The 19847-nt window shown below is 36.3% G+C and overlaps 1 protein-coding gene across 5 annotated transcripts; it reads right to left on the reverse strand.

Annotated features, from left to right (window-relative positions):
* Positions 1-273: 273 nt before the first annotated feature.
* Positions 274-19289, reverse strand: LOC126814653 (uncharacterized). 5 transcript variants are annotated; one of them, XM_050539950.2, is made up of 4 exons: positions 19148-19289; positions 15964-16231; positions 7766-8489; positions 274-2284 (listed from the first exon to the last, which is right to left on the reverse strand). In XM_050539950.2, exons 3-4 carry the CDS (start codon positions 8248-8250, stop codon positions 1315-1317), a joined length of 1455 nt encoding a protein of 484 aa, XP_050395907.1. In that variant the 5' UTR covers positions 8251-8489; positions 15964-16231; positions 19148-19289; the 3' UTR covers positions 274-1314. The 5 variants fall into 5 exon arrangements, with proteins under 5 accessions (XP_050395907.1, XP_050395904.1, XP_050395905.1 ...); XM_050539947.2 differs by lacking the exons at positions 15964-16231; positions 19148-19289 and adding an exon at positions 8974-9139; XM_050539948.1 differs by lacking the exons at positions 15964-16231; positions 19148-19289 and adding an exon at positions 8723-8961.
* Between the last annotated feature and the right edge of the window lie 558 nt (positions 19290-19847).

The following is a 19847-nucleotide window of genomic DNA, read 5'->3' on the forward strand; positions in this document are numbered from 1 at the left end:
TGTGTCACACATCTACCTTTAATTGTCACAAAGACACCTCCGCACAAGCGAATTACAGAAACAAGTGTCCAATGTAATAGTCCCGAAATGAATGTAGGTTAAACCCCATCTCTCTCTCACCACCCCATGAACATCATTGCCAAGTGTATGGAATCAATAACATTTGTTTCATATTACATTAAAGCTGTAATCTTACACCCCCCCCCCCCAACTTCTCTCTTTCCCCCATTTCCACCCCATCCACCCGTCCGCACTAAAGTAATCAGTTAGAAAAACAATCAACCTATAACTTTATTTTTATCAGTATATATACAGTAACAAAACATTAGCATCAATATGAACAACACAAAAAAACAAAAACATTTACAAATTACGGATAATTAAAAACCAGAGGCTGCCAGGCAAGATACGCCCACATTTTGCAAGAGATGGATAGAGAACAATCAGTGGCCATAATCCAGAAAGTTATATTATGAAATACGCTATTATCGAAGGGAACTGAGATCGTTGAGATAAACCTATATATCCTGTCAAAATCGGATAAAAATTATTATTGTGAAATCTAGAGGGTCCACAAACAAATTGTGGGCGACGGCAATATACGTCCACATGAAAAAGTGGGCGTATAACAATTGAGGACATTTCCCAAGTAGGAACAAGTGCACATAAAAACAAATGGGCAAATGGTTTAACCACTGAAACTTTAAAAGGGTGTTGCTTATTTTGTTCCTACTACATCCTCGGGACTTTATAAATAGTTATGTTGCGAGGGGGTGTGATCCGATATAAATAGTTCTGTTGGGAGAAGTAAAATAAAATAACCGGATAGAAATAGTTCTGTTGCTATAGAGCAGTGATTCTCAACCACTGCTATATTTTGCGACAGAGCATGGCCAGATTTAAATAGTTCTGTTGTGATAGGACGTGGCCAGATATAAATAGTTCTGTCGCGAGAGAGTGTCATATAATAGTTCTGTTCCGGGAGGATGTGACCTTTAGTTTGCGATATCACCCTATAAAACAACAACAAACAACAAAGGGTGTGACTAGATGTATCAGTATGAGTGAATGTACATTTATTCGAACCACGTTTCGCCTGAAATCAGGTCAATAGAACTATCACACAAAGTTTTTAAAATTTCAATCTCTTGTAGGTTATACCAAGGGCTAAATATTTGCAATTTATCTTGCACCGGGTAAAATTTTGAACGAAGAAAGAAATATCCGAAAATTATTTTATCCCAGAGGACTAAGGGGGAGCTCAAGCTGATGAACCTATAATAGTAGTCGTAACTAATCAAATTTGAGCAACAATTATCGCAGAGGGTGTGTATAATTGGATATTGGAATATTTAATGGCACGTCCGGTAATTGCATCCATCTTTGTTTTAATCGTTCTAACAAATTATCTTTGTAATTATCGCGTATAATCATATCGATTATTCTAGAATTTGGTTCTATTGGATTTTCCCAACTTCTGTAGTGATGTAGTCTAGCGTCGTCTTCGTTTACTTTATAGGCTTTATAACCATTTCGCCACGTCCAGACCGTATGAATTCCAACTACTTCCACCCCAGACGGTTTCACGATATATTTAGATCTTTGATACATGGGCCATACTTTCCGTTCTCTTTTAACAGTTAACAATGTCTCCGATTTATATTTTTCAGCCTGAGCTCGACCTTCGAAATCACCTTTCAATTTTGGCCATTCTTTTCGGAAGAAAATATTTCTAAAAACAAAGGCACCATATTTGTGTGAATCAGTATCTATTTTGCGTATCAAGCTGGGCAAGTCTGTGGTGTTTCTTGGAATAATAAATTCATCCAAGTCAGTATAAACAACATATTTACTGGTGTACAGATTTCTATATAGGCAGTCATTTAAACTCGCTAATTGGGCAAAATAGTGCACTTCCTCTTTCTTGTTCTGTGGCCACCTATCGACTAAGATCGGAAGATGCCACTGGATAACCTTAACAACACCCTCGTTTATGTAGGTATCTAAAACTTTATCCACATTACTACCTGTCGAGTAATTATAGAAGAAAAACTGCTCCACGCCTAATAAACGATTTAATTCGACCATTTCCACCAGTTCGTATGCTCGACTATATCTAAAGTTAAGCGGCGTTAAACACAGCGAGAACTTCCATTTTTGCTCCAAATTATGTTGAACTGACAGAAAGTTTGTTGGTTTTTCACATAATGACGTTACTAAGGAAACAGCATAAGGGATGAGTTCTTTCTGTTTCCATTGACAGATGTAAAATGTAGCCGAATACCTGTAAATATAATAGACAAAGCATTAATTATTAATTGATGGACACATTAATTATTAATTGATGGAATTCACAATTATTAATTTATGGACATTCCATATGTGGGAGGGGGGGGGGTTGAATGGTTAGCACGTGCGCGCTGTATCATAAAGTCTGTCATTGAGTCAACTGGCGTGGTTTCGATTCCCCGGTTGTACGTGACGAGGAGTAGGGTCGCCTGTCCAACCGCGTGGGTTTTCTCCGGGTCCTCCGGTTTCCTCCCACTGCTAAAGAACCCTACGCGCAAGCGAATTATGGAAATAAAATTGAACCATATGTTAGTCCCGAAATGGCCTAGTTTGTGTCGAGTGGACGTTAAACCCCATTTCTCTCTCGCCCCGCCCTATATGTCTGCCCTTGCATTAAACATTATTTCCGTCTTCGATCTTAAAGGAATACTATCTTGGATAGCTTATACTGCTCAATATTTGAAATGTTAAATGAATTAGATAGGATCAGCAATTACTAACAAAAACGCTTTTTACACTGCTTCACCACCATTATAGATTCTAACTTTCTAAATGGTCCATAAATCTTGGGGGCCCTGTGTAATTCAGTACTGCCCATAAGAATTGGAGCTTTGGCAATGACATGGTAAATTAGAATATAAATTAATGAAATAGTGTCTAATAGTGTTTAAAGAAAACGATGTCATTTATTCTATCCACATACGGTTGAAATTATGTGATGTGTAATAATGCTTATATGCGTTCATGTTTAGGTCATTAGGTCATTTGAATAGAATATTTAATATGCTTATAAATGGTTCAAGCCCATCAAAATGTAAACCTTTATTATGTTGAGCACTTGTATTATATTCTATTATATTCTGTATTGAAACTTTTGAAAATATTTGACTTCTTAATGTTCTGTTGGTCTCCTAAAATTAAATTCTATTTTTGGTTTAAACATTATCTATTCATAAAATATCAAATATAGCATTGCAAATTTTAAAGATATGATATACAAAAACAAATAAAAGCTTTTTGTAAATTTGCTTCAATTCATAGGCAAACGAGCCAGGGGTGAGGGTGGGGGGTGTCCCCGCTAGCTTTCGGGCAATCTGACTTTTCGGGCAGACGGGTCAAGTGAAAATAAAAATTATTATTTCATCTAGTTGGCAAAATAAAGTGCCCGAAATCTAATAAAACATTAATTTTACTTTTCTTTTTATTAAAAACCACGAGCCAAGGGGGGGGGGGGGGGTGCCCCCTAGCTTTCGGGCAATCTGACTTTTCGGGCAGACGGGTAAAGTAAAAATAAAAATTATTATTTCATCTAGTTGGCAAATATAGTGCCCGAAATCTAACATTTACTTTTTATTGAAAACCACGACCCAGGAAATCTAATAAAACACTAATTTTACTTTTCTTTTTATTGAAAACCACGAATTTGTACTGTGCGACATTTTTCGGGCATCGATTATTATCTGTGAATGCAGCTGCAACAGTCTGATTGGATGGTTGGAATTCATGTCGGCATAGAGTGGGATTTCGGTTGCAAAGTTGCAACCCGATTGGAAACTTGGAAGTTGCTTAATTCACGGGCTAGAGAATAGAAGAAAAACGCATTTGCGGCGGTTAAATTTTCAGAATTTTCTCGGGGAGCGCGAGTCCCTTATTAAAGGACAATATTGGTGCCAGTCATTATCACATATGTGATAGAGCTGGTTAAACACATTCCAAATATAATTTTAACACAGAGATCATTGCTACGATAGCTGAGTAATACAGGTTTCCTGAGTCGGAAGTGACAATAAATTCATTATTATACATGTGGATCATGAGGTGACTTTTAAATGTATTAATAACCAGAAGCCTTTTACGAAGGGTGTTTCACGTTTCACCGGTGTCCTCTTACCAGGATAAATCTAAAAATATCAGATTAATTTATACATAAAATGGTTTTCCAGAATCGGAAGTGACGAACGCCAAAGGAAAACACTAGTCATCTCTCTATATAACTGACTGATGTGACGAGTGATAACGGATATGCGGCCGAATTTCTGCTCACTAATAATTCCTTCGAAGACCAAAAGTTGATATATGAGACTGTAAGAGGATACCTGACAATTCAATAAAGTAATTGAATGTCATTAGATAAGAGAACACGAGAAAAATAGAAATAGTCCGTACATTCCCTTGTTTATATTCATTCTATATCTTATAAAACCATGGTAATGCACGGACTTTTTCTGTTTTTCTTTCGTGTTCACTTATCTAGTGGCATTCAATTCTTTTTATGAATTGTCAGATATCCTATCACAATCTCATACAAAAACTTTTGGTCTTCGAATGAATTATTAGTGAGCAGAAATTCGCCCGTATATCCGTTATCACTCGTCACATCAGTCAGTTATATAGAGAGATGACTCGTGTTTTCCTTTGGCGTTCGTCACTTCCGATTCTGGAAAACCATTTTATGTATAAATTAATCTGATATTTTTAGATTTATCCTGGTAAGAGGACACCGGTGAAACGTGAAACACCCTTCGTAAAAGGCTTCTGGTTATTAATACATTTAAAAGTCACCTCATGATCCACATGTATAATAATGAATTTATTTATCGTTGATGTTATGCATACGTTAAAATTTCACACACCGTCTTCTTTATATTATATATTATTATTGGCTTACTTATTCAACAAGGATGTTACTCAAATATATATTTTATTTTTACACACGTGACGGCGTTAAGGAGGAATAAAGGTTTGACTATTCATTTTATTCAAGCAAACCAGTGAGGCGTTAAAATAATTACATAGAAATAGAATGTTAAAAAATAAAAGGAAATATGGCCGACAATTCTTTCCGGAGAGAATTAGATATTTTGATAGTTAAATTCCATTTACTGTGGCTTCTTTTGGCATATGCCTAATTGGATATCATAGTCTGTCATTTGTTTCATTACCTCCGCCAAAATGTGTTAAAGTAAAGTGAACGCTGAGTCTGATTGTACATGTAAGCATCTCTTACAAATGGAATTGAAATACAATATGGTATTTTTTTTTAATTAAAAACAAAAAATCAATGGTGACAACCTAAAATGGATAAGTGAACCCAACGGACAAGTAAAATTATTTCTACTTGTCACCCGAGACAAGTAACATTTTACTAACATTTCAACCTCTGCTGAGTCCAGCGGTCTATAAATTGTTTACATAAAGGTAACAATAACCTTGGTGATGATGTCTAAGAAAATATATACCAGATAGTTCATGATTATCGTTGCGATTGACTGGAATACGTCTTTAATAATTAACAATAAGTCTTTAACATTAACACTAGCATCAATATATACAAAAATATGACTAAGCCGAAAGTCGACAAGACGGTACACTTAAGCCAAAATGCAAGTCGAAAATAAGAAATTAGGAAAAAACGAGGGGCCCTATTATCGCAGTGTGTTATATCATCTAGTACTTAGATAAAGATATTATTTATTTTCTGGAGCTTTCAAGCCAGCAAGAGTGTTATTGTCCCTTTAAAATATAGAGCTTGTTGAAAAGTGGTAAAAATAAGCTTTTGCGGTACATTTTTTTGCAAATTTAATAGAGAAATAATTTTTTTTGACTTGTATACGTTTTCATCATATCCATAGTCATCATTTGTACCATGTGGTACTGTATATAAGTGTATATTTGTACTTATTGTATATTTGGTTTTGTCGTATTGCCCCTTTAACATATTTGTTGTATTGTCTCTTTAATGTTTCATTCTCCAACAGGTCACCGAAAATGGCTACAAAATGTTCAATTTCAGAGCATGTTTCTACTATTCATTTTTGGACACATCCACTGATTTCTACAATACAGAAGTGGAAGCTTTAATTTTAACGATTTAGAATAAGAGAGGCCCTAGGCAATTCCTCATAACAGGGCCCGCGACATGGACCTTCTGGACCTGGAATAAACACCTCGGTGAGGGGATGGGTCGATCATACGGTTCGTGGTTCTAATCTAACTTTTAGGTGAATGTTTCATTTTTGGTTGGATTATTTTATTTAAAGGAGCTAAGTCGCTAATATTTGGGACCTATAAATTGACACAAATGGGTCGCAACGCATACAATAATGTAATATGAATGTATATAAAATGATTTACATTCAATCGTTTCTGTTTTTTCTGTAATTTCTAATCAGTTAGTTTCGGCGAAATACGCCAGTATTCTCAATCGAATTTCAATCTCTAGCGTCTGGTTATTCCAGTCTACGCCGAAAGTATTTATTGGGCATGCTCTCCAGATAAGAATATAGCGTCACCGTTTGACATGAGTTGTGGAATATGCCTAGCCTCGTTTTTCGAGTACCTTATTACAAATAGCGCTGAAACGCATTATGGTACACGATTCGTGTACCAATTGTAATATGTTTATTTTGTCTTAAATATTGGATATCAGGCCATTTTTCCCAGTAAGATCACAACATCAATGTTGATTTAAACCGACAAATAAATCGTGTTTTCAATATCGAAGATTTTGGATGATATTGAGTTAGAGACTTAGCTACTTTAAAATAATGTCTATTTGAGAGTATGGATATGTTTTGTTGAGAAAATTTCATTGAGCACGTCGATAGGGCTGGTAGTAAACACCATACAAATAAAAAGAAATAAAAATTGTTATTTTTTTTTTATCTACTACGGTTAATTATCTCCAAAATAGGGAAATTTCATGGGTTATTTACCTAGTTTTTGTCACGTCGATTCCTGTCATTTTTATTTTTTGTATCAAGTGTTGGGAGGTTGCTTGTTCACGTGAGCACCCCATGAAAGAAGTAGCTATAGGGCGTCAAACTTTGGGTGACGAAAAATGGGGAATTTAGATAGGCTTTTATATCCAGTCCGTATACACATCTCGTTCGCCAGAATCGTCTGAAATCATTTTTGTGGTAACAGCACTAGGTCATCAACAAACTGTGCGAGTTTGGTCTTTTTGCTACGAATAGTAAAGGTGCTAGGACTTGTCAAAGTTGGTATTTGAGAAAAGACGGATTTGGGCAATTTCACCATATGAAAAATGTTTTTTCAATTTTCTCAGTCAGGAATTGAAAGATTTATCTGAAAGTGCACGGGACTATCTTCGTTTTAAACACAACCATTCTCAAATGAACTTCTTTAAAGACTCTATGCGTGATTAATTATGAAACTCAGAATTTTCAAAGATATGACGAATTGAAAATTCCATCGTTCTCTGCTGCTCCCTATTATGTAACAAGGAGCCTGAAGGCGGTCGCCTTCTTTAATTGTCGTGAACCAAATTGATGGGCCTGTTTTAAATCCGATGGATTGCTTATCTAGCGTTGGTGTTTTGATTTCGATTAAATGTTAAATAATCAATCTGAATACACATTTGCACGGATTAAGCTGTAATAAATTTGATATTTTGCGAAAAATGCAAATCACACATTACTATATCAGTCTATAGTGCAAAAACATGAACACTTACCGCTTTGAATGATCTTCAGGGATTTTCTTAATATAAACTGTTTCTAGCTCTAATTCAGTTTTCCCGTTAAACCACATCTGACAAAATATTCCTTGACTCGATTTCCTCTCCTTTAGACCAATAATCCGAACTTTAGGCTCGGTGATATTTTCATAAAAAGCCGAGAAAACAAAATTCTTTATATCTCCGTTTACTTTTTGCCAGGTTTCTTTATCGAACACTTGTTGAGGACGCCACAGTTCCATGCATGGTCCAGATTTTCTCTCCGTAAAAGTTACGGCTGTTGGGCGTTGTTCAATAGTCGGTGAATTTTTTGGAACATCCACAAAATTTTGGTATTTATTATTTCGTTCAGCTGTGATGACAATATTCCCTGCAGCTGTGATGAAAGTATGTCTATCAGCTGTGATATAAGTATATATCATAAACGACACAACATAAAACACAATTAAAATGTAGATTAGTTTCTTTAAGTAGAAACGCATTGTGATCGTAATGAGAGTTTGTAGATTTTATATACACACATAACACGAACCAACGTATTACAAATCTAAAATCAGATGGACAAATGTTCAGGTTTAGCAGGAAGTATGTTTCACTACACGTTTGTTGATCTCAAAAATCGACTTTCGGACACAATTTATTACAAATGTGAGCCACTCACAATGCTACATCCACACATGAATAATATTTCCATTTGATTTGTGTACCATTGACATCAGCGCTGAAAGAAATATGAGATTTGTGCATGTATAGTATTAATCAATACCTTGCATGAAATACTAGGCCTACCCCACTTTAAAAAATAGCAATAAGGATATGTAAGTTTACACGTCAGTTGGAAAAAAAGTAATATATCACATGATTAAAGGCACAATCCCGCCTCGAGATTTATAAAATAAAACACACCCCAGAATCCAAAATTCAGCAAATATTTTATAAAAATATCAATTTTACAATTTCTCACAAATCTTCAGATTTGGAGATTAGGTTAGATTCTGGACATTGATCCCAATGCATAAAACATTGGTACGTATGCACACGTAAGTTCGGTGGAGCTGTGCGTGGAATTCTTTACTTCGCTTTGTACAACAGAGTCTACGAGAATATTCACATAATGTTATCATATAAATCGGACTCAATGAATGGGCTGGATCGGCTGGATCAATTTCTCTGAAATTTAAAATGTGCGCATATAAATAAAATACCTTAGATATCCCTGAAGTTAATATACACAACCAGCTACTTCCAAAAAAACAAAACCAGTATATTTAACAAGGATTAACTTCAAGGCAACATATTAGGATTTGGTTTTATCCCCAACCTTTTGCATCTCTCATGTAAACATACTCGTTAAAGTAAACATATATTAGCTATATAAAGTAAACACTATAATATGAACAGCCTTGCTTTCTAGAAGTTACATTATATCCGGGCAATACTATAAATAGTTCAATATAATTAACGGCCCAAATTTAGTTCCCCGTTAGCAACGGAAATAATAAACTATAGTCAGTATTTGGTTAAACTTAAAGACATAACCCCCTTAACCTGTTCCTTTGTACATGTATTATATAATTTATTCTTATGTAAAAACAATATTTACGCTAATGATAATCCCCTATCAGTATTAATGTAGGCTTTAACTTAAGGTCAACTGTGTTTTATAGTAATTAGCATGTATTACTGTAAAATAGAATAGCCTTAATCATTAGCCCAGTCGGGGCAGAACAGTAACGTTAAACCCCATTTCATTTCATTTAAACTAGAATAGCAGTTAAAGATGAAAATATGGCGGTATATTAGATTCAAAATTCTAACGTGCTATCGTCTAATTTCTAACTTCTATTCGTGTAATGTCTAACTTCTATTCATGAATAGAAGTTACAAATTACACGAACAGAAGTTAGAAATTAGACGACAGCTGGATAGCAAATTAGAATTTTGAATCTAATATACTGAAACCAAGAATAAGTTTAAGAGCTGAATTTTGCTGGTGTTGAAGGAAGTCTGAAAAATGTTTATCAGAGCTGTTCCATATAGGTGAACAGTAATCAAAATAGGGTTGAATATTTGATTTGTAAAACATAGACCGAAATTTAATAGGTAGAAGTTGTTTTAATTTGCGAAGTTGAAATATTTTTTGGGTAATGATTTTTGAAACATATTTAACATGTTCATTCCACTGAAGGTGGTTATCAATTTTTACGCCTAGTAGTTTGAAGTTTGAGACATTTTCTATAATAGAATTATTGATAATGATTGAAAGGTTAGGCTGAATATATTTTCTTTACATTTTGATTTTAAAATATCCGTAATAAATTTGAATATCAAAACACGACTGCACACCTGTACATCCTGTCTATTTTTACATAATAATTATAAGATACTTTTTTGTCACGTACGGCACTCTGTGGTACGGTAACATTAAACTAGGGCTTATGTCGACTTTGCAACTGAAAGCAACTGGCGTTTCAGCAACTGGGGACAAGTGAATGCAAATGAAAAACCATGACTTTTGTGTGTGTGTGTGTGTGGGGGGGGGGGGGGGGGTTCTTCTAAGTTATTCGCTCTCAGTTGTCCTCAGTTGCTGATGTGATCGACATAAGCACACTTACAACTGACTGCAACTAGTTGCTTTGGGCTGCAAAGTCGATTTAAGCCCCGCTCTAATTTATTTACATGTACATATTTATGTGTAGATACTTCATAAGGCTATAAACTAGTCATTCTCCACACAAATCTCGCTATCCAGTAAATGTGAACAGCAAGGGAAGACAATTGTAAACTAGTGTCAAACTGATGAAAACAAGCGTAAATCCTGTTGAATTGATTGTTATAAAATTGGCTGCGATTTGACTAACAACTTTGTGAGTAACTGTAAAGTACGACAGAGCTAAGTGTAAATATTGCAAATGGCAACTTTTCGCGGTATTGCCGTGGTTAATTCTTGCATGTGGAAAGGACGTTTTACTTGCTACCAGTCAGACTTAAAAATCGCCTGTCGGCGACAAAAGTAGACAGCCGAAGATCATTCGGCAAACCTCAGCAGATTCTAGTACTCTACATCTAACCCTAGATGTAGGGTCCAGGAAATCTTCCGAGGTTTGCCGAGTGAGCCGAACATTTCGAGCCATACAGTATTAGTAAAGCAGTTCCTGCATAATGCATATTTATTTTAAAATCGAAAGTTGTTTAAAATTAAATGTAACCTCTTAATTAGTTTTAATAGTTAAAAAAGGGTTACAAATTTAATATCCCCGTTAGCATAACATCAAACACAGTTTGGCAGAGAAGGGGATATGTAGGCTACCAGCTTTAAATTAAAATCGAAAGTTATTTCAAATTCAATTTAACCTCTTTAACAATTAAGAAAAGTAATGAAAGGGGTGAAAATTGAATATCCCCGTGAGGATAATATCAAACACAGTTTGGAAGATAAGGGGATATACGCCCACCAGCAACTTCGACGTCTGCGCTATGATAAGATACTTCGTGACTTCGTCTCATTATATACTCTTCAAAACAAAGTACGGGATATTCAGAAACAATACAAAACTGTGGAAATGCACTGCTGTTTTTATTAGAGGTAACCAGTTTATTTTAATAACAGGCTAATTGCCTACACATGAACATAAACAGTTCATATGGGCGGCTTATCTGACGGCCCCATTTCACTCGCCAAGAGATACACTGTCAAAAGTGAAAATGGCCGTTTTTGATTTTTGTCTTAATAATTAGTAATTGCTCCACCAATTGCTTCAGCAATTCGTCGTGGTATGCTCATAATCAACTGTCCAATCACGATTTGGGGCAATCTTACCCACTCCTCTTGCAGTGCCACGGCTAATTCTTGCAGTGTTGTCGGTTGACGTTGACGTTGACGTCGACGAACACGTCTCCCGATCAAATTAAACGTAACACACTAAAGCAAAGATACGCTAAACAGTAAATCTTATGCATGAACCGATACGGAAAGCAAACATGGGTAGGATAAACCAGCACGCGGCAATTTTCATCAACCCTTCCTTGAAGTGTCAAATTTGACAATGAAGCCCTCCCACGTGTATGGTGCTATTGCGTGTCGGACGTGCAGTTCAGTGGTTCTGTTGGGGCGATAAGTTCTTCATCTGTGAACATACTCTCAAAGCATGTCAAGTGTTCATGACTATTTATCATATCACAACCTGCATAGGTATTTACATTTCAATATCCCCTACTTTTTTTTTGAAGAGTATATTTGGGCATGATTTTGTTCTTTCTTTTATAAATTATAAAACGTACCAGTAACTGATGAGGGGCATATGAACCCTGGTCGATTGGAAGTGCTAATTTAGGTCAATTCATGCAATATATCGAGTAGCTATATCGCAAATATTGTTACCGGAGCTTCCGTGGAGTCAATTTTGTGCGTTAAGTTATCGTGGTAATTTTTGTATTGGGTAACATTCACTAGTTAGTATCCACTAGTGCAGGTGACTTTTAAGTTTAAGACGCATGGGAATGTGCCATGACCTGGCTGCGCGAAAGGGCCTGCGTAGTACAACAGTGAAATATCAAAAAACAGGGACAATATTAGATCTACAAAAGTAGTTTTTTGAAATGCAAAATCTTTAACCCCATACTAATATAATTATTCATGAAAATTTGATGAACTTTGTACTGTAGAGTGGATACAGGTACGGTAATGTAGCTAACGTACCATAATTATTAGATTTATCCCTGGAAATACTTTATTTTCTAAGTAAAAGTATCAACATCGATTAACACAGGACTTCCTTACCCCGAGCCCAATAGGCCCTACTGTTGTTACTGAAATTTGAGGAAACTCGAAGAAGATTTTAAAACTGTAGAGTGAGTACTAGTAAGTTGGACGGTCGTATATGCCAAGGCAAGAAATACACGTGGACGTATAAAATGGTCGCTTTCGATGATCCCTCGTAGTCGTAATCTGAAGCCTGTAAATATGGACGACGTCACAAAATTCTACGGAGCACAGTAAGGGACACAAATTCTGATAATGCCTTCAAAACTTAGCTGAAATCCATTATTAGATAGAAAATATCTAGGTCTGCCATTTAGGACTATTAAGCCTTGTCTTTCTGTTATTTATTTATTTATTATATTTATACCCATTCATTATACTTGTGTTGAATGTTGTGTCACTATCAGACCAGTTTGAGGTAAATGTGTATTCTGAGATGATTATCATACTGTTTGTCCTGATGTGCAACCTAGATTAAAATTATCATTTGTCTTGTTTGTAAATAATATATATTATTTGTCATATTGTTATATATTTATGTACATGATTATATTGTATGCTGTCCACAATGGATGTTTCGATACAATAAAATCTTATCTTATCTTATCTTATCTTATTGAAATCCACCATGCAGCCTAAATTTGCCCTATCAGAGTGCCAAGGTTCACATACTGTCGCGTCAAGCGTTTTTTTAAAAACAGGTCTGAATAACCACCATCCAATTTCAAAAGGTGCGAATCGATTTTACAATGTTGGCTACTGGGGACCTCTCAGATTCCTTGACAGAAAATGTCGCGAATACAAAGTTTCGCGCTTTCCAGCTAAAATCTCTACCCCTTGCAATGTCAAGGTTTCCGTAGAGGTTGCCATGTTTGATTTGAGTGTGATTGTGTCACGGCCTCTGATTTGACAACGCTATTTCTGACTAGTCTAGCAAAAGTAAAACTCGGGATCGTTCCTTCAGGAACATGTATAGAAGTAGGATTATATAGTCACCACAAAACACAATAGCTGTTTATTAAAGAACGCTTCATATCTACAGATAACATTTTTCTCGTCTTGTAGGAGTGCATGATGCATGATAATACCGTAAAATATTCTTTTTGGGTGCTATGACACCGCATCACAGGACAGAAATACAATATTGTCTTATTATATTTATCCAGATGCGTTTAAATATAAATTTACTTGGTTCCAAAATAACAGGAGCAGAGGGAGGGGGGCAGGGGCAAATTAAAACAATTTCAACCACAACTGATAGATAGTTATAATTCCTGGTCCATTGAGTTCTTAAACTAAGTTCGTTTATTCACATGACAAGCCCGCATAGTCAACTATATCGACCACCGGAGGTCTTAGATATTGGGTGGAATAAAGATTGCCTGCCATATCTGCGTTATATAGTAATATGACCAGTCACCAGAGTGCACTTGACACTGACAGGACTAACAAAATCGAGACTTCCATTATCATGGCAATGGTATAATTGACGATCTAGAACAGTGATTCTCAACCAGTGTGCCGCGAAATTTTGAACGGCAGACTAAGAAAATGCCAAAAGCCACTTGATCCCAATTGAGTATTCACTGACGTTAATAGCTGTGTTTTTTTCTTTATTCAGTTTGAGTCATTCTTTGTTTCTATGACTAGTCTGTGTCTACGGTTGTATATCATATATGACATGCCAGGTTTTAATTTTGGAAAATTCAAACATTTTTCATATGTATTTAGGGCGGGGGCGCTTTTTTTTAATGTGTTCTAAGGTGTGCGTTGCCAAAAAAAGGTTGAGAACCACTGATTTAGAATATAAAGTGTGAGTGGAGTTTCTATTTAAAAATTATGGCTATTTATTGTCAAAACTCCAAACATTAATAATACCGCTCTGATATTAAAGTAATTTCCAATATACATGTATATACATTTTTCATTATCTATATTTAACTATTATTATTATTATTGCATAATGCATCTTTTAATTGTAATATGTGATTAAGTGAAATCCAAATTTTAAAAACATTGCTTCATCACGTTCTATTGTTACATGGAAAACTACATATATATGTGACTTGAATACGTTCATATCTTAAACATGCATTATGCAAGTTCTGCCTATCGCAGGTCTTTCTTTAGGCCTGAAATCTTATCTAAATTATTAATTAGACATTAATTAACTTATCCAGACCATAATCAACTCTCGCTGTCAAGGCTAGCCTATGATATCGACTGGATTAGAATCCTATATGCTGCAAACGCTCATTTATAATTAAATCAAAACATTGGATAATCGAGACTATTCTTTTTAACGTACTAACTTTAGTAATGATGAACGAGGCTAGGCGGAAATTTACAAAGCTGATATCTGGGTTCATAGTGGACCAATTTGACTGAAATTTTCAACAAATTACCTTTACATTATCTAGTTTTTAACTATTATAGCGAGAACTGTCAGCTCTTTATCAATTCTCCCATAATGTATCTTTAAGCTGCTCTATTTTTATACATATGAATATACTGTATTTATTCGGTTTTGTCAAATTCATCTTTTCGTACCAGAGGGTGCGACTGGTGAACTCTTAAATATATATAATCAGCAATTGTAAAATATACTAAACCTGCCCCCACGCCACAGTGTAAAATTTGTTAGAAATAATACGTTCAAAATAAATAATAGGTCGTTTAGATGACCTAACTTTGCCCAAAAATAAATACGTCTTGAATGAATTCTATGACGAAAAGTAAAATTACACCTTTAAGTTTTCAGGGTGCCGCTGAGTAAGACGTTGGCTCGCTAACATGGAGGTCCAGCGTTCGATCCCGGTGTTGGCCGTAAAATGTTTGAGAGGTGCAGGACGGAGGGCCTTGCAAAGGAGACCGTATAATCATTCGGATGGGACGAAACCCTGAGGTCCCGTGTACGCCAATGAACCCTTGACAATTGGAATTCGAAATTAGAATCGGCTATCAAGTACCGTGGACAAGAAGAAAACATTTCAGAGTGAATGTTTTTAAGCGCTAGAATATTTTCCTATCCTTTTATGATTAAAGCGAATCGGCTATCAAGTACAGTGGACAAGAAGAAAACATTTCAGAGTGAATGTTTTTAAGCGCTAGAATATTTTCCTATCCTTTTATGATTAAAGCGAAAGTTGCATATATGCCAAGAAAGTCAAAACATAATTATCTTTATATACCTATCGATACTGGGTTGTCAAATCACGATGACAATCCAGTATCAAAAGGTATATCAATACTTATGTTTTGACTTTCTTGGAATATATGCAACTTTCGCTTTAATCATAAAAGTCCCCCCCCCCGGTGCACATCATAGTACTTGTAGAATACCAATCAGAAGATTAATACTAATAGAACGGCTGGTTTATTTGTCATTAATGATTATGCTTGATAAATGTATAATGTAAATGTTAAAACTTACCTTCTCAATAATTTGTATTGGCCATATATTTATTTTTACCCGGTGGTGCTATAGCAACATACGCGGACACGTATAATCGCCACTAACGACATTCTCCTCCTCTTCTCTTCTTGTGGGCAGTTCGTTTGGCACCGAAATCAGCCGTTCATGACTGGAATCACCCGCTCATGACCGCAACTTGACTACGGTCTTGTTCTGGGCGTCTTTCATCTTGTTACGATCATAATTTATCTTCTATCTATCTAGCTGTCAATAACCAATAGGTATCCTATAAATATGAAATAAAAACGCAATCCAAAATTATAATTAATTTCCTTATTTCACGTCATTTCATTCCCGATTTCCTCATCCCTTCCGCACAATTATGCGATTTGATAACAAGCCGTTGCCACGCCCGTAACTAAGGGGGGAGGAGGGCTCCCTGGGATCACTTCCCGACCCCCCTCGTTGCTCTGAGCTAGTTACGGCCCCGGTGGTTGCCTTGCCCACATTTTGTTGCAAAAGATGGGCGCGGAGAACAAGCTAAAAGAAAAGCGATTTTTCGTACTATCAGGGGCCATAAAGCCTGTCACTGAGTCAACTGGCGTGGTTTCGAATCCCCGGTTGTACGTAACAAGGAGTAGGATCGCCTGTCCAACTTCGTGGGTTTTCTCCGGGTCCTCCGGTTTCCTCCCACTGCTAAAGACCCCTACCCGCAAGCGAATTATTGAAATAAAATTAAACCATATGTTAGTCCCGAAATGACCTAGTTTGTGTCGAGTGGACGTTAAACCCCAGCTCTCTCTCTCTCTCTCTCCAGAAATTTAGAGTCCGATATGCGCAAGTATTGAAAGGAAGCCAAGCGTGGGTTTCATCATGGCAGTCCAATTCAAATGAATTTGTTTATGTTTTTGAATCGCAAAATTCTTCTTGAAAATAGTGTTCAATTATTATAAATTTGTGTCAGGTGTGTCGAGAAATGGTGCAAAACAGACGGCAAGGATTCCAAAATAGTCTTAAAACCGAGGTGAACATAGTGTAAAACGTTATTTTCATATTATATGTCTACAAGGACAGACAGTAACGATGAGAGACAAGCCTCTTTCAAAGTATAGTGATGACGGGTCTACTGCCTGTGCCATGCTAAACAAAAAAAGGGGGGGGGGGGGTTCCGTTCGTACAAACTACTTTAGTTCTCAAAATCTTACCCATAATATGTCAGAAATCCACTGTACAATTGAAAAGGTAAACCCTCACAAACATTGACATCGGGGAAATACCAAAATGGAAACCAATTACGTCACTCATTGGGGTAGATCATTTCGTACAAAGGGGTGACAGCATGTCATATCTATCGAAACGGTTCGCGGCACTTTTACGATAATTCAAATTTATATGGAAAAGCATGTATACGTCATGCAGCGTGCTGTGATGGGAAGTTATGCTCGGACTGTAGCGTTCTTTTACGTGCATATCAATGAGACCTCAGTTTTAATACCATCCGAAAGACGTAATTCCTTGCCAGGTCTTCCGTCTTACACTGACAAAGCAGTTGGGGGAGGGGGGCGGGGCTGAAAAATCCAGAGGTCAACAGGGCCTACCAGGGTCGAACTGGAACCCTCCTGGTTAGTGAGCCAGCGTCATACCCACTAAGCTACATGTGTATACAAAGACTGGAAACAGAATAAGAGCTACTACTTACACCATTTTCATGTAATTTGATCGATGAAAATTGAAAATCTGGTTTCAATAATCTCTTCACCTTTTTAGTCAATATTTGTAATTAGTTTTGGTTTAGAAATTGGATCCACGCGGGACCCCGGTTTTTTGCCCAATCCGAATAGACGCTATTGCTAGGCAGACAGGCCATGCGCTCTGCACCACTGACTATAGGGGTCGAACACACATATTAATGGAAATGAAATGAAATGGGGTTTAACGTCCTACTGTTCTTCTCTTACTTGGCCATGAAGACGGACATCGTCATGCAGTGTGCTATGAGGTAAATCTTCCTTCTGGTTAGCCAGATAACTTACTCACTGGGCCACCGTGGCTCCCATTAATTTAATATGAATGTATTTTTATTGTAATTTCCAATCAGTTATGTTCGGAGAAATACGTGAGGCGTCAAAATTAAAAGGCAGTAGTTTTCGTCTAATAAGTCCAGTCTACAAGTTTATCTTTTTATCTCTGTTGTTTGTGGATCAGCCATGTTTCCTTACTGTCGGATATATTTTTACTTTGTTTATCTCACGTCTTGACATATTTTCACGATAAGATAACAACATCAATAATGATAATCTTTACGTAGAATTTAGCGACGGGGAAACACATCAATGCTGATGTATGAGATGACTAGAAAAAATAATAATTCTGTCTACCCCAGGGACGTATTAATAATAGAGGCGTTTTATCTGCACGTGGCATTGACATGCTAAATTATATACAATGTAGTTCATCGGGATTTTTCCGCGTGGTTTCCCCTTGTCAGTGGTGCAGGGCGGAGGGTTGGGCAAGGACAGCTGTCTAGTCGTTCGGATGGGACGAAACATCGAGGTCCCGTGTACACGTTGGCGGGCGCGTAAAAGATCTCTTGGCAGTTGGAATTCGATATAAGAGTAGGCCGTAGCGCCGTTGTCCGGTCAAAATGTCCCTCACATAGCACACTGTATGGCGCATGCCCGTCTTCATTAGCCCAGTCGGAGCAGAACAGTAGGACGTTAAGCCCCATTCCATTTCATTTCAGTGCTAGGGGATTTATCCCTTTCACTGACAGGCGTAGAAAGTAGCCATTATACATTACATATAAAGAAGGGAAATTCAATGCTTTTGTCATGCAATTCGGCATCTAAAATATTTTAAATACCAACATTAAAACAATAAAAAATGTATTCCAAAGATACAATATCACGCTAATAATAATAAATCTGGCTTTTGTCCTACACCATTATGTTCACTTTGACACCTGATAAGTATTCAACCATTGTAATTATATTGCTAAGACAAATTATGGCTGGCTGATAAGATTATTACTATACAAGCCGATCTCACACATTATATACTTTAACTACAGTCTGAGACGCATAACCCAGTTACATATAAAGCAATAGAGAGCTGTGTTGTGCCATGTTACAGTAACAAATCGATGACAGTTTGATAACAAAATACATTTTGTTGCGATTGAATTGAAAACCTATATCCTTACCTCAGTGAATGCGTGTCTGTCGATCTTGGTTTGAAGGTTTCAACGAAATACAAAGATAAACATCATTGGCTTTTAATCACCATCTTCTACATCCACAATTCTGTATCAACATTCACCACTGTTTCACTATCAGTCACTAATCAATACTTTGCTTGTCTCTGGTGCCATTCATTGATTGGTTGGTAACTTCTCGCTCATCACGCTGGAGTTCCAACTGATGGTAAACAGGAGGGTTGAAGTTGTTTTTTTAGTGTCGCATTGGTCATACTTTTTAACTCACTTTTTCATATTAAAGCGAGAGCCTCAACCAAAATGTGAACACTGTCATGTTCCTTTGACGGTTAAGCACATTTTTATTTAGCTACGAGAACGTAACTAAAAACGTTGAAATATACGTTGAGTGATGAGGTTTGTTATCTTAAGGATGTATACAAGATCGCATTTTTACCATTGCCAGTCATTACATCACATGTTTGCCCAACCTGGTTTATATAATAAAGTGTTAAACTTTTTAAGAGACAGGATTTTATCATGAATTTTAATTGTATATATATATTTATTTTATTTTTAATTTTACTTACTGTGCTGTTGTTTTTAATTATGCATATAATTATTTTTCTGTGATATAATTTAGCCTCTCTCGAAATAATCACCAAAGGAATTATCAGTAAGCTGAAAATCGACCGTGTATCGGTTATCG

Source organism: Patella vulgata, chromosome 3, assembly GCF_932274485.2.
Source record: "Patella vulgata chromosome 3, xgPatVulg1.2, whole genome shotgun sequence".
In the NCBI taxonomy this organism is placed as follows: Eukaryota; Metazoa; Mollusca; class Gastropoda; family Patellidae; genus Patella; species Patella vulgata.

Excerpts from the sequence above, each read along its gene's own strand:
- LOC126814653 (XM_050539950.2), bottom strand. The coding sequence starts at position 8,250 with ATGCGTTTCTACTTAAAGAAACTAATCTACATTTTAATTGTGTTTTAT. Across the intron at positions 2,285-7,765 it reads CCTGAAGATCATTCAAAGCG|GTATTCGGCTACATTTTACA; the intron begins GTAAGTGTTCAT and ends TTATATTTACAG.